A 15823-nucleotide genomic window follows, 5' to 3' on the forward strand; every position below is an offset into this window, starting at 1 on the left:
CACAAACAGAACCTTATGGAAACTGTTTAGGTACTGAGTAGCCCTGCTGACACGTTTTTGTCTTGTCTTTTTTTTATCATTTTTGGAGAAATTTGGGGGGGAGTTTCTCCTCATATTTCTCCACATCTTAATGATTGATACTTTTGTACATTGATATTTTAGTTGTTCATTACTTCATTGCAGATCTTGCCTGTAAATAAGAGGCATAAATGTGTAAATACCATGAAATTCTTACTAGTGCAGCTGAATTTCGTTTCAGGTTCATCAGGTGGAGAATAATTGCTGCGACTTGAACACAAGTCACAGTTTAAAACCTTTATAGTTCAAAGGTGTTCAACATTTGACCGAAAAATGATTGCACTTTTTAAAAAATGTAAAAAACGATTTGTTTAATTCAGCTGAATTTTACTGGGTGAATGCCACTTTAAATGTGAAAAGGCTTTGAACTTTTTCACCCACTTTTAACATTCCCGTATTATAACTTACAAGAATGATCTCCATTTATCTTCCCATCAACTCAGACCAGCTTGCCTGTTCCTGCTTTAGAAAAGATTCCAACAGCCTGATGCTGCCACCACCGTGTTTAACTGTTGGGATTGTTTGTATGAAATGTGAGTTTTCAGTCACACAGTGTTCAGTATATAGGCTAGGAAGTTTTTTGGGGGAGTTTTGTCTGACCAGAGTACCTTTTTCCATCTGTTTGCTGTGTAAGAAAAATCCTTGACATAATGGAAGCTTTTGTTTGTCATACCCGACATCTTGGCTGCTGTGCAGCTGCTTTCAATGTAACTTCGGCAGAATGTCGCCAGCTGCTTTTGAGAGACGTAGTTTATTTTATCATTATTATGAAGAGTCTAAATATGTTTCTGCTGGGCCTTTTTTTTAACCCTTGTATGTAATGGGGTCCAACCGACCCCACACACGTAAAACTTGTATCATTTGCCATAGTCCTCTACGTTTGCCTCAGTCCTCGCACGCACAAGGGTTAAATCAACTCTGCAGAGTTGTAGCTGCGGGTCAGACCATTCCCAACATTGAGACTGCAGTGGGGTGTCATTGAAAGACATTATGATGGTGTTGCAGGACTGAATGGAAGCCTCGAGGTGCTGAACACACAGCATAGTGGAGACCAGTCTGTCAAGATGTGGGGGTCTCGTCTAAGGCGATCAGACGACAGGATCCCAATACCGCATTGAAGGTCCTGGACCCAGAATGGATAACATCCTTAACGTCTTTTATTTAATCCTGTTTTACTTGGATGTTGTGAAATTCATCTTTCTTTCCGTATTTGATCACATTTTAAATAGTTCTTTTGAATTTGCTTTACAACTGAGTTATTCTTTAATATTTTTTAAACGCCTTTGTTGATTTTTTTCTGTGGTTTAATTAAAGGTAAAAAAATATTCCTTTTTTTATTTCATTACATGATATTTTGAATGTGGAGACTTATGTGTTTCTCCAGCATGTAACTTCTGGAAAAAAAAATAAAAAACAAGACTTCCATGAGTGCTCAGCAAGCTTTAGGTTATTTTATGAGTCGGTTATGAATTCAAGCTAAAATCCTAGGACAGATGGAGATGATTTTGTATGTCCTCAGGTGATAGACTGAATGACTTCCTTTTAAAGCAAGGATAGACGTCTGCAGGGAGTCAAGTCTTTCTAGCATTTCAGAGCAAAAGTGAGCGATAAACATTGCAATAAAGCAAGACTACAGATCAGGTCTACAGTTAAGTAAAGCTACTTTTAATGCAAAGAAACCCAAACATTTCACCGTAATTTTGTTTTATTGGAGTTCATTTATGTCAGCTTGTAGGTGCTTCCATATTAGTTAATTTCTTAGTTTATTCCTGCATTTTGTTCTTTGTGTGTTTGAATTTAGCTTCCCTGGAGTATATTTTCTTTGGGTTTATTGTTTATGAACGTCCTCTGCAGCTTCCCTCATGTTTATTAGTCTCCCTTCCTCAGCCTGTTGCGCCTTCCCACACAAGTGCAGACCTGTTTCCCATCAGCCACCTGTCTCTTGTCAGGGCTGACTTCACAGTTCCCTTTGTGCCACTTTGTAAGTTTTATGTTTTAGTTGTAAAAGGACTTTCATTTCACCTTCTACCTTAGATTATGTCTGCTATTGGGTCCAACTTAATACCAAGCCATGACATTCTTTGCTTTTTTTTTTTTTTTTTTTTTTTTTTTTTAACCATTATTGTAAATTGCACAAATTATCATTGTTTACTTGACTTTGGCTCCTCAAAGATGTGAAGATGTGTAGCCGGAGTTTTGCTTTGTGCCATGACATAAAATACAATACAAAACTAACTTTTGTAATAGCGTCAAAATATTTGCTGTCATTTTAAAACAGTTTTACTCTCTGAACAAAACACTTTGCATCTGAGAGGGTGTTTAAAAAGCCAAAGCAAAGGCTCAGTCCATATGCTTTTGCTGTAATGAAACACATGTAAGCGTGCTGCACAGAGGGATTCTGAGCTGTATTTCACATTATTGGGGTTCTTCACATTAGTCGCTAAAGGGAAAGCTGGTATTTTCTGCATTAGAGGTTGTGGCTTTCAGGCAAGCAACAAATGCCACAAATCCTTCATCCAAATATGATGTCTGGGTATATTTTATAAACATCTTGTTTTTAAGAACATTTTGTCCTCAGGAGTAGCAAACACAGCATCGAGACATATTACACAGTTTTCCATTCGAGGAGCAGAAATACACTTATGAGGTTCGATGGAGGAGGATGAAGGGAGTCGCTTCCCTCTCAAATAAGAAGTGGTCTCAAAAATGAAGGAATCGCAGTTCGGTGGAGTTTTTACATGAATGTACACACAGAAGCTTCTCTACAGTCAATGAAACTTCTACATATAAAAATAAATAAAGAAGTTCCATATTTTCTTCAACTATTAGTGATTGCCTTCACTTTGCCATGATGATTTTTTTTTTTTTTTGTGCTTCTCTTCTGAATGATATCTTTGTTCACTTAGACCAGCTTAATCATTAGCATTTGTAAACTCTGGCTTCAGACAACTGGTGCAAATGAACAAATCACTATTGCAGCTGAACCTCATTAACATTTAATTAGATTATTTGTAAGCGATGGCAATAGCGAACTTACCATAAGCCGGAGTCTATCAGGGGGAGAACCCACGCACGCATGGAGTAAACATCTAATCTCCATGCAGAAAGACTCCAGGCCTGGACTCAAAGTCAGGACCTTCTTGCTGCAAAGCAGCAGTGCTACCAACTGCAGCACCGGCAGCCCAGAGGATTCATTTATCCCCTCAACGGAGATGGATAATTATTCGATATCAAATAATTACTCATGACTCCTATGTGTTGTAGTTCAGACTTTGTTATAAAATCTGAATAAACACACTTAAGGTTTGTCACTTATTCATCTAGCTCATGAGTTCCTTTGATGAGTTTTTAACTTTTGGGAATTTCCTGTTTTTGAACAAGATTTTTTTTTACAGGAAATATTGAGTTGACCCTTTTTTTATACATTTTGAGAATTGTGGATGCGGTACAAATCAGTACTGGACAAAAATAACGATTTTGAAGAATAATGCTTGAAAGACAGTTATGGGATAAAAGAGGGATCTATAAAGTCCCATCAGATTTACTTTTCTTTCCCACTCTCATCCGCACAGGCAGCCAACTTTTTAGGATTAGGATGCTGATGGGAATAGGTCTGTTTGATCATTTTAGCATCTTTATAGAAATAAATCTGAAGCCTTACATTTTTCATCATGCAGTTGGAAGGACTTAATTTGACAATGTGTAGTGGTCTGTAATAGGAAGCATTTGCATTGTCAGAAAAATACAATTATAAATAATAAACATAACATAATGCAGCGAGTGACAAAAGCCTTCACTTTATAATTATAAATGTTTTGAGTAATGCATGACAAATAAATGTCTTTCATCTAAAACTGGTAACTCGTCATTTCAAGATAATTAAATGAGGCAACACAGATGAGCTAGACCTTCTTCTCATTTCCTGACATACAGAAAACAAGTCATTCGGTGATGAGATCAGAGACTGGACGTTTTATTGGAAAACCAGAAAACTCCACAAATAGAAACCAAATCCCACCCGCTCATTGTTGTTTCGACTCAAACAAGCACGCAGGCATTTAATAAAGCATTGTTAAGTTGCATTCTTTCGAAAGCAGATTTTATTCAAAGCTAAGAGCAGGGGTGAGGTTAAAATGCAGATTTAGAAAGCAGAGCAGTGTATTGCGGGATTACAGCACACTTGCTCAAAAATAAAAACCCATTGTGGATCTCCTTACAAAGGGAAAAGCGTCTATCGTCATGTATTTTTTCACTCTTTCGAGAATTATTCTTTTGCCGATCAAAATACTAGAAATGCTACTAGAGTTAAAAAAGTTTTTCAAAATAAAAAAAAAAAACGTTTGACGGGCTATGTGTGTTTTGTTGAACCATCCGTGGTTCACAGGATTACCAGCTGCGTCAGAGCAGTTTGGCTGGCATTTGTCTTTCCCCTTTACTTTAGAGATTAGCGTGTAATACTGCTACAGCTTTGGGAATTCAAGAGGTGACTTGGCTACGGTCCTGTGAGCAGCCAGATGTTACTCAACCATAAAATTTCAAATGGGTTTTATGAATAAAATACCATTGCACTGAATAATGAGGTGGAATGTCTTATTTGTGTTTTTGTTTGTTTGGGGTTTTTTACTGGCCATTGTATTAGGTACTCTTTGCTCGTGTCCCTGTTTTGCCTTTTGAACCGTATTCTCTATGATAAAGACTCAATGAATGTGGCTCTGGTGGTCACACAGGCAAAAACTCGGTGAGGTTGTGAAGAATTACTTCTGTATGGTTTCGAGGAGATCCTGGTCACAGACATCTCCTCGACTCCGGATGTCGTGAGACGGTGGGCAGGACACTCCAAAGGCCTTCACAAATGAGCGAAACATAGGGCGAGAGGTCAGCTGCATCCACTCACCTGTAATTAGCTCTTCTGTTTCCTTTGGTTGTTTCTACTTGTCCTACTGCATTCAAGCTCTTCTCTCTTCTTCTTCACTTGCTGGATCCTTTCATTATTCCTGGCTCCATTATTCTGCTGCTCTTGTTTAACCTTTTGTTCTGTTACTCTCATGCCCTCGCTACTGATATGTTTATGCATTGCTCTGGGAAGAAGCAGGCAACAGCAGGATCAGGCAAGGAGCAATTGAAATGAAGGAGTGTAAGCTGGGGAGAGTGATTACTGGGTGCAAAGTGGATGCACTGACAGCAGACGGTCAACAGCTGTCAGGATATCTGAGAGAAACTGATGGGAGAGAACGAGGACAGAACTGAGGAACACCAAAGAGCCAAAGACACATGAACTCTCGCATATACACTCAAAGAGCAGAATCTTCACATTTTGTTAGTTTTGTACATTTGAGTGTAGAGTTTTTTGACTCTGCAACTTCTCTGTTCGCAGTGCAGGATGGTTGTTTACAGTGCAGGCAATTTCCAATAAACTTCATAACATCAAAATTGGCGCATTACATACGTCACAGGCGAGTGTTGGTGATGGGGTAAAATTTGACACGTCAGCAGAGTCCACGCCTACAGGAAGCTATCATTTCTCAATGCGAAGCGAAGTGTAGCGCAAGGATCTGGTTTCACTAACTATTCTACGACTTGTGCTAAAATCCCTTCTGCTCTTAAACCAACGGGCCTGAAATAGCAAATTGACGCAAATTCTGTGCATGTTTATCAACTCAGTTGATTCACAGTTATTTTTCATTAAGTCAGTTTTAACCTTCTTAACAATGGGTTAAGTCAAAGCTTTCTTAAAGTATTATGTTATATGTTATCCCATTGTTTAATCTTGAGTCATTTTGGAAGGGACAACTAACTGAAGTGGCACTTTCTAAAACTTTAACAGCATTTCTTGTCTCATCAAATATGATCAACCACAGATGGTGTAAAGCATTGTCACTGGTGTGTTTAATATTATGTGGCGTCGTGTTGCATGAATCTACTTTGGTACTCTTGAAGGAATACTTTCTCCAAGGTTTGAAAGTTTGTCCACATGAAAATTGGTATTCATGTGGAATACCTAAACCTGGCACCCTTTGACAAATTATGCTAAAGCTACATCCTGCATACCATATAGACTTTTAACAAATTATTAAGTACCTGATTGTATCACTTATAAATGATGCTTAGAAACAAATCCTAAGCATTTGAGTGGATTCAAACAAAAAGACCATAATGCTTATAAATAATTTTTCTGACTGAATATTCTAGACAGGTGAAGAACATATAAAAACTCTTTTAGTGGGACTTCTACAACAGTGAAAACGCCACTCACATCTCATACTTTGGTATTTCTAAACTGAATGAAGAATCATCCCACATGGTAATGTTGTTCGTGTTTCAGGCGATGGACACCCCAAAGAGAGCAGTCCTTTCATCAACAGCAGCGCAGCCTCTGATATGGAAAAGAGCCAGCAATATGACGGCAAGAGCATGGCCCTGTTTGAGGTGGGGGCTGCTCGCTCTCAGAAATGAGCACAGATTGTTTGTGTAAAGTGAATATTTTCACCCAGGTGTCACTTTGTGCTCTAGGAGGAGATTGATACCAGTCCAATGGTCTCCTCTCTGCTCAGCTCTCTGGCCAACTACTCCAACCTGCCAACTGGCAGCAAGGAGCATGAAGAGGCTGAGAACAACGAGGAGGGGTCCCGGCCGTCTAAAAAACCTGTAAAGGTAGAACACTGCAGCAATATTTGTGTGAATAAAAAAAATTGGACTTTATTTAGGTTCTCTTTTACATTTTTTTTTTAAATGATTCATTAGTATTGTTATGACCGTTATTGTACGGTTTAGAAAATATAGTATCTGTGACACAAATTCTGTGCGTGTTCAGATTTCTAGCATCAAACACACGTAGGAATATCTGTCAGTGTTTCCGAATGCAAGGTCTTCATATGAAAAACTAGTAGTTGCTGAATATAGCTAATAGTGCACATCCAGACTTGAAAACGAGCAGTTAAAATAAGTACTTTCATGCAAACAGAAAGTCAGAATTATATGGTCCACATTTGGTTGACCATGTTGCATGAGGCCAGAACAACAAATGTTACAATGTGTATAATGAGAAAGCACTTGACCCTTTACTTTTCCCATTGGTCATTGTGATTTGTGCTTCCCAGGCCCCCCAGCTCGGCACTCTGATGGGAGTCTACTTGCCGTGCATCCAGAATATTTTTGGAGTGATCCTCTTCCTGCGGATGACATGGATGGTTGGGATTGGCGGAGTCTTCGGCTCGTTCATAATTGTCTTCATGTGTTGCTCTACGGTGCGTTAAAATTCAAATGTTCATTCTGTGGTTCATCTGTTGTGTGATGGAGATGTTCTTTTAAAGAAAAACGAATTACACTTGGGGAAATACATTTCTGTCCATAAAAATATACATGTTTTTTTTCTGACACAGTGCATTAACCCCTGTATGTCGAAATGGGGTCCAACTTACTCCACACATGTAAAACTTGCATCATTTTCCTTAGTCCTCTACGTTTGCCTCAGTCCTCACACACACAAGGGTTAAACTTACAGAAAAAAAGAAGAAATCAAAACAAAGCGTCCATATGTGCCGCTTGGAGGTCATTATGTGAAGAGAAATTCAATAAAGTGCTAAACCTTCAATATAAAGAGTAAAACTAAATTTAAAGATGTACGTGATAATCAGATGAGACAAATCGGAGATATTATTTGTCCACTGAACCATTCAATAGCCAAATAAGACAGTCTGTTTGACTTGATGTTCTTCTTTGTTGTCTGTTGCTGTTTCCAGACCATGCTCACAGCCATCTCTATGAGTGCCATAGCAACAAATGGAGTCGTACCAGGTAAGGGTCTTCCTCCTCTTCCTCCTCACAAATTATTCACGCCCCTTAAGCTTTTCTACATTATGTCACATTACAACCTTAAACTTCAGGGATGTTATCTGCAAAGTAGACCATAAATATATATTTATAGTTTCAAAAATTTTTTTTACAAAAATCTGAAAAGTTCTCCAAGCGTTTGTTCTGAGACCATATTTTACTCTGATACCAAAAGGTGTTACCGTGTACAACCTTTGTCCTCAGACATTGAAGTCCCTTTGTGTGTAATTTGACTTTAGTATAAACCCAGTTGTTCGGATATGGTCATTTTTCAAAGAACATTATTGAACTAACAACATCAAGAAGACCAAAAAGAACACATCCCACAGATTAGGTTATAAAACAATATCTCTTTGAGATTCAGTCCATCTTTCAGAAATTAAACAAGTTTGAAGCAACTGCAAATATAGGGAAGAAGAGCGTTTTGGAACCTAAGAAACAAAAGACACGTGCAATAATGTGCTTTGGTAAGATGAGAATAAAATGTACATTTTTTCACCTGTCTGGAACCCCCTGTATCTGACACTGCACACAAACACAAACCCACCATCCCTACCATAAAACATAGTGGTGACAACGTCATGCTGTGGGGATGTTTTTCTTCAGCAGGGACAAAGAAGCTTATCAGGGAAATTCTCAAAGTCTATAGAAAGTGTGTAGGTGAAAGGTATTTGTGTGGGTCTTGAAGATGAAATCCCAGTAATGTATATTCAAGTTTGGGGTAGTACTACGACTAATGAGAAATACTTATTCAAGCAAGGGATTGTCTTAATGAGTGTGACAGATCAGAACCCTGAATCCAGTGTATGTTTTGACCCACAGCCGGTGGGTCGTATTACATGATCTCTCGCTCCCTGGGGCCAGAGTTCGGTGGAGCTGTGGGGATTTGTTTCTACCTGGGAACCACCTTTGCTGGAGCCATGTATATACTGGGTTGTATTGAAATTCTGTTGGTGAGTGGATCCAAACGAAAAAAGAAAAACACAACTTTTGAATGTATTTGTGTTAATTGGCAGTTATTTCTTTTGGTGACTTTGTTCTGTGTGGTACAATATTCAAACATGTTGTCAAAAACATGTTTGAGGTCTCAGATGTTGACAATCAAACATTCTTTGATTGAATTGTAGATTTATGAGCTTTTTCAACTTTTGACAAGTTACGTTTGTAATCATATTTTAAAATAATTACAATGATGTACACACTACGTTAAAGGTTTAGTTCGCCTTTTGTTCTGCAGGCTACTTCATTTGAAAACTTGAAAGTAACTGTCTTGTCAAATGATTTGATGTGGTTCATGTATTTTAGTAAGAGAACATGTAAACATTTCATTTATTGTTCTAAATATATATATACACACACACACACACAGTAAAATAATTTCTTTTGTCTCTACCTTCCTTTTTCCCTCAGATTTATATTGTTCCACAGGCAGCCATCTTTAAGATTGAGGGCCTAGAGGGTCCCGAGGCAGAGATTGCTCTCCTCAATAACATGCGGGTATATGGCACCATCGTGCTCAGTTTCATGGCCATAGTTGTGTTTGTTGGGGTCAAATATGTCAATAAGTTGGCGTTAGTCTTCCTGGCCTGCGTTATCCTGTCTATTCTGGCCGTTTACGCTGGAATCATCATGACTGCCCTTGAGCCTCCTGTCTTTCCGTAAGTGACACTCTTGTTTAGTTACTTTACCAATCTCTGCTTAATCTAACGATGTATTTAATTGTCTTTGTTATGACTTGGCAGTGTTTGCCTCCTTGGAAATCGAACGCTTCTCTCTAAATCATACGACGTTTGTGCAAAGGTCATTGAAATAGACAATGAGACGATCACCACTAAAATGTGGAGGTCATTCTGTGATTCTGATTCCCTCAATGCTACATGTGATGAATATTTCATCAACAACAATGTTACAGAGATGCAGGGCATTCCTGGGGTCGCTAGTGGGATCCTTGCAGGTTGGTTCTGTGACACATCGGTACCACAGTCTGACGATTACGCCACAGACACTTTATGTACACTCATTCTTCTCTCAGAGAACCTATTTGGAAACTATCTGGAGAAGGGTATGATCGTGGAGAAGCGTGGAATCTCATCCAATGTGGATCCTGAAATTCCAACCACCAACGCCAATCGCTACGTCCTGGCTGACATCACCAGCTTCTTTACCCTACTGGTGGGGATTTATTTCCCTTCTGTTACAGGTGACAAGTCTTTTTTTCTCATATTTAAAGGCATAAAAGGCAGATTTTATAGCAGTAATTATTTTTTGACAGGTTATTCTGAGCAAGAAAATCTGTGAAAGATTACGCCGAAAACAGCAAATGTCTGTGAAAACATTTGAGTGATTCTGGTTATCATTAAAAAAAAAGAGGGAAGACAGAATTTTAAGAGTGAAGCTTTAAATGGATTTTTTTTTTCTACGACTCTCAGGGATTATGGCAGGCTCAAATCGCTCTGGTGATCTGCGCGATGCCCAGAAGTCCATCCCAATTGGTACCATCGCAGCCATCACCACCACCTCCACTGTGTGTATCCTTAATTGGTCAAACATTGGCAGGAAGGAAAGAAAGATCAACATGTGCCGGAGGATCGTGAATATATAGACAAATATTCTTAACCAAGTGGTGTTTCTTAACTTTTCCTCCCTAGATATGTCTTGTGTAATACTGTTTGGTGCTTGCATAGAAGGAGTTGTACTGAGAGACAAGTAAGCTTGACTGGTTTATTGATTTTTCACTGTTTTATAATCATCTGCATCATATGGTTTTAAATTCCGCTTGTAAGCATTGATAGAGAATAGCTGAGATTTTGCCTCCTCTCTTCAGGTTTGGTGAGGGGGTTAACGGTAACCTGGTGATCGGCACGCTGGCATGGCCTTCTCCCTGGGTCATCGTGTTTGGCTCTTTCTTCTCCACCTGTGGTGCAGGACTTCAGAGTCTGACTGGAGCTCCACGTCTTCTGCAAGCCATCTCAAGAGACGGCATCATCCCATTTCTCAGAGTTAGTCCAGGAATTCTTACTAAAGCTCAATTTATTTACCTTCCCTTGTCATGCAGAAACAAACACATGAGGATTTAAAGTCTGATGTATGCTTTTTTTTTTTTTTTTTTTTTTTGCGGTTATTGCTTTTAGGTTTTTGGACACGGTAAAGCTAACGGGGAGCCAACCTGGGCACTGTTATTAACAGCTAGCATCTGTGAGATCGGTATTATCATTGCCTCCCTGGATTCAGTTGCTCCCATCCTGTCTATGTAAGAATACCAGGATGAATTCACTGTTAGGCAAAAAATAATTACAATTACTTATTTTCGTCCTTTTGTTATTTCTAACATTTTGTTTTTGTTTTTAGGTTTTTCTTGATGTGCTATATGTTTGTCAATCTTGCCTGTGCCCTGCAGACCCTGCTGAGGACACCAAACTGGAGGCCACGATTTAAATTCTACCACTGGTAAGCCTTTAAGCCCATATATATCATATCAACATTTTTAAGATTTTTTTTTTCTTTTCAGTTGTGTTCAGGCTTGCAACACTCACACTAGCTCTGTTCATTTCCGTCTGATATGTGAAAATGTGTGAATGAAAACGAAGACAAAGCAGTCAAGATTGCACCTTAAAGTTCCAAAGAAAGACAAGGACACATTGGAAAATACATTTAAAATTAAGGGCTGCATCCTTTGAAGGTCAATTACATCGCAACAGTGCAACAAAGGCTGTCCAAATTCGAAGGCTCCTTTAAATGTGTCCTCCTTTTCCCTGGATTTGAAGGACTGATGTATCTTTCATGGCCCACCGTATCCCAAGATTCATTCGTCAATGGGAGAATTTTGTTGTTGTAATAATGGCAGGCGAAGTTAGGGAGGAGTACAGTTTTAAATATAAGTACATTAAAATCTGCTGGTACAAACATTAAAAGCTTAAAGCAGTTTTGTCGTTAGGCTTTAGCCATGTGCATAGACATTTTTATATATTTTTTTGTAAAAGAATGTATTAAATAATTTAATTTATTTTAAAAAATCACAGATTCTGTGATTGAACTATTTGTCACAGCTATGGCATAGATTGGGTTGTATCGTCTTTTCTCATTCTAGTTTTGTTCTTTACCTTAATTTCAGGATTTTATTGGTTACATAATCATGATGGGGAAAAAGCAACAGCCTTCCCTTTTTAGAGTGCATGACTTGAAAGACTATTTTTAAGTCCAAATATTGTGTTGTAAACATATCTGTTTTTGAAAAAAACGAAAAAAAGCATGGCAAACTGTTTTATTTATGTTTCATTCAAAATATTTATGGTTTTAGGTTTTAGGTGGCTCTAAAATATGACATTTGACCTTTAAATGCAATGGAGAGGACCAAATGTTCTGTAAACAGTCACATACTTTTGACATCCTGTCACCAACAGGGCCTTGTCTTTCCTGGGTATGAGTCTGTGTCTGTCGCTCATGTTCATCTGCTCCTGGTATTATGCCATAGTCGCCATGGGTATTGCCACCTGCATCTACAAGTATATTGAGTTCTGTGGGTGAGTAATCATTACAGCAGCATGTACTTCATCATTGATGGATAAGGTTCTTTAAAATTACAAGGATTCCTTTGTTTAAGGTATATTACTTATCACTGTAGTGTAAATAAATCTGTTGTCAATCGTTGTCATGTTTTAAAACAGAGCTGAGAAGGAGTGGGGCGATGGCATTCGAGGAATTTCACTCAGTGCTGCACGATTTGCTCTGATGAGGCTGGAGGAGGGGCCGCCACACACCAAAAACTGGAGGTCTGTTTAGTCATATGATTTGTGTTTGAACATATGGAAACAATCCGCCAACTTGAAATCAGTTTGCTTTTTCCTTCTGATTATTTTTCCACTAATTTGTTGTGGTGTTGTGGTTCTCTGCTTGCTGTCAGGCCTCAGATCCTGGTGCTGGTGAGCATGGATGCTGAGCAGAATGTGGAGCAGCCCCGCCTGCTCTCTCTGACCAATCAGCTTAAAGCAGGCAAAGGCCTGACCATTGTAGGTACTGCTGTTCAAGGAACTTTCCTTGACAGCTATAGTGAAGCCCAGAGGGCAGATCAGGTATCTTGCTTCCCTTTGAAAGATACACAGCTTTTCTACCCACATGTTCAGTTCCAAAGTGAAATTTCAAGTTGTGCTTCTTTGTCTGCAGTCTTTGCGCAAGTTGATGGAGACAGAGAGGGTGAAAGGTTTCTCTCAGGTGGTCGTCTCCTCTAACATGAGAGATGGGACATCACACCTGATCCAGGTTGGAGGACTTGGGGGTTTGAAGCACAATACTGTGATGGTGAGCTGGCCTCAGAACTGGAAGCAGCCCGAGTGCTACCAGCAGTTCAGGAACTTCATTGGTAAGGAAACTGTTTACAGTCTCGTCTCCATGTCCTTTCAATGGGGCTATATTTGGAACAAAAACAAGATATTTTCATTTTATAAGTTGGTAAAAGATTGTGCAAATCTTTTATTGTCTTTTTTCCTCTTTCTCTTTGCAGAGACTGTAAGAGAGACAACCATAGCTAGTTTAGCCTTGCTGGTTCCTAAGAATATCTCCAGCTATCCGTCCAATGGAGAGCGTTTCACTGAAGGCCACATAGACGTGTGGTGGATCGTCCATGACGGAGGCATGCTGATGCTTCTGCCCTTCCTGCTCCGCCAACATAAGGTGAGAATCAGCACTTTGTGCTCTTTTTTATTTCACACATTTACTGTGTAGTGAGAAATAATCCATCTAGGTTAGTGATGTGAATTTAAAACAGCATATTTATGGAACATCAGGCAACTTCAGTGCATGTTCAAGTTAATGTTTGTTGCCTCAGGTGTGGAGGAAGTGCAAAATACGCATTTTCACTGTGGCACAAATGGATGACAACAGCATCCAGATGAAGAAAGACCTCATCACTTTCCTCTATCACCTTCGCATTGATGCTGCTGTGGAAGTAGTGGAGATGGTGAGAGATTCGTCTCAGACTTACATCTGCCATTATTTTTTTATTTTTTTTTATTTTTTTTGCTCAGTGTTTCTAAATAAAACCTGTTCCTAGGATTATTGTAATGCTTATTAACACAAACATCCGCTTTCCTCTCAAAGCTTGACAGTGACATCTCAGCTTACACCTACGAGAAGACACTGGTCATGGAGCAAAGATCTCAGATCCTCAAACAGATGCATCTGACAAAGAATGAGATGGAGAGAGAGGTAAATTAGAAAACACTTCCACCGGAAGAAATGAACACAGGAAACATTTCATGGGTTTTGTTATCCAGCGACATTAATCCAATGATCAGAATTTTGTCTTTGTTTTCATTTTAAAAACTGTGTTGATTTGCTTTGCACCTCTTTATGTTGGTTTAACACATAAGATCCCAACAAAATACATTGAAGTTTGTGGCTATTATGCGTCAAACTGAAAAAGTGTCAAGCGGTATGAATACTTTCACAACCATTTTTCTACCAATTTGGAACAAACTACAGGAATTAAAGGGGGCCTTCCTGTTTCATTTCTGTAGATTCAAAGTATTACTGATTTTTCCCGTGGATCCATCCGCCGTAAAAACCCGCCAACCTTGCAGCCCCAGCGCAGCACGGAGGAGGGAACCAGCCTGGCAGAAAAACCAGAAGATAAGGTAAACTTTTAAAACATCCCTTGTCTCTCTCTGTTCAGCTTCTGTGCCCTCTGTTCTTTCGTGAAATGGGGTTGCTTGATCCCAGAAGTTGTTATTGTTGCAGTGCGCAGCCCTTTTCCTGTAGTGGCTCGGTGAATAATCACTGTCACTTTTACTGACAGGTGTCTCTTTTCATCCTTTCACCCTGTCATCACACATGTTTGTCTCTCAGTCTGAGGCTGTCTCCAACCCAAAACAGGTCCGCCTGATCCAAAGTAAGAACGCAGCCACACCCACCAGCCCAACAAGCCCCACTTCACCTGCTGCCACGCCTGCAGGGGGCGCTGTCGCCTGGAGAGACAGCAAGGGCCCAGATAAAGGGATGACGGACTCAGCAGCGACACCAGGGGCAGGCAAAGACCCCCTTAACATGAAACCGTAAGTCACCTGGAACTTAACTTCAACTCATGAGCCTGTATGAGGTTTATATGAAAGACCCAGCTTTACAAACCAGATCAAAAATGTTCCAGGAAGTTTTTTCATTTCTATCATGCATCTGGGCATAATGTCTTGATGTAAATTTTTAGTTCTAATCTGAATAAAAACAGACACCAAACAAAGCCAGTGCGGCAGTTCAGTTTTGTTTTTTTTTTTGTCAAATTAAACTAAACCTAAGATTTAGTTATTGTTTTCATACGTGATTTTTATTTTTTTAGATACATGACTTTTTGTGTCATGTTACTCTTTGTCTCTTGCCTTTTTGGAGGAATAAGAACAATTTCCCCCAAAATTAATTTGTGAAATCTTGAAACATATTAGTATTTTGTGCGTGTACTTTTTACAAAAAGCCAACTTTTGAACATTTTAATCTCTCTAAGTAAAATACCTTCGGGTCATGTGTTAAAATATAATTTTACTTATTATTAAAAAGAAACCTATTGAACTTGTGACAAATGCACCTAAATGTCAGCAGCTCTTTGAAAAAATATTGCTATGATTTTGTTTGTTTTTTCAACTCACGCTTCAGGGAATGGGAGAGCTTGTGAGTATTCACATTTTCTAATCAGCTGTGTTTCCTTTCTGATTGGAGCATCTAAAAAGCTGTTTTTCTTTTTCCAGTTGTGAGTTGAATTTCTCTGGTTTCAGGAACCAGACGGATGTGAGGCGCATGCACACAGCAATGCGACTCAATGAGGTCATCACAAAGAAGTCCAAGGAGGCAAAATTAGTCCTGCTCAACATGCCGGGACCACCAAAGAACCGAGTGGGCGACGAAAACTGTATCCTTCATTTTATTCCGTGTGCTC

The 15823-nt window shown here is 39.2% G+C and overlaps 1 protein-coding gene across 5 annotated transcripts in view; it reads left to right on the top strand.

The window, feature by feature from the left end:
• Positions 1–15823, top strand: part of slc12a5b (solute carrier family 12 member 5b) — a 38438-nt gene that overhangs the window by 15032 nt on the left and 7583 nt on the right. For 2 of the 5 annotated variants that reach the window (XR_001421898.1, XM_015015890.1), the window contains exons 2-25: positions 6401–6504; positions 6589–6729; positions 7176–7322; positions 7818–7872; positions 8731–8861; positions 9319–9566; positions 9651–9862; positions 9941–10108; positions 10338–10436; positions 10557–10614; positions 10733–10907; positions 11040–11158; positions 11257–11355; positions 12309–12428; positions 12573–12677; positions 12809–12977; positions 13069–13264; positions 13406–13575; positions 13730–13861; positions 14002–14109; positions 14421–14537; positions 14749–14954; positions 15544–15558; positions 15663–15796. Coding sequence is in view for 4 of the 5 variants with exons in the window: in XM_015015890.1 (XP_014871376.1) it covers positions 6401–6504; positions 6589–6729; positions 7176–7322; positions 7818–7872; positions 8731–8861; positions 9319–9566; positions 9651–9862; positions 9941–10108; positions 10338–10436; positions 10557–10614; positions 10733–10907; positions 11040–11158; positions 11257–11355; positions 12309–12428; positions 12573–12677; positions 12809–12977; positions 13069–13264; positions 13406–13575; positions 13730–13861; positions 14002–14109; positions 14421–14537; positions 14749–14954; positions 15544–15558; positions 15663–15796 (3228 nt within the window). In the remaining variant the exon portion in view is untranslated. The remainder of the gene's footprint in view (positions 1–6400; positions 6505–6588; positions 6730–7175; positions 7323–7817; positions 7873–8730; positions 8862–9318; positions 9567–9650; positions 9863–9940; positions 10109–10337; positions 10437–10556; positions 10615–10732; positions 10908–11039; positions 11159–11256; positions 11356–12308; positions 12429–12572; positions 12678–12808; positions 12978–13068; positions 13265–13405; positions 13576–13729; positions 13862–14001; positions 14110–14420; positions 14538–14748; positions 14955–15543; positions 15559–15662; positions 15797–15823) is intronic. The other 3 variants (XM_015015893.1, XM_015015892.1, XM_015015891.1) reach the window with 3 other exon arrangements.

The sequence above is a fragment of the Poecilia latipinna genome, unplaced genomic scaffold, assembly GCF_001443285.1.
Source record: "Poecilia latipinna isolate Pla-1442-1.1 unplaced genomic scaffold, P_latipinna-1.0 Scaffold1964, whole genome shotgun sequence".
Lineage (NCBI taxonomy): Eukaryota > Metazoa > Chordata > Actinopteri > Cyprinodontiformes > Poeciliidae > Poecilia > Poecilia latipinna.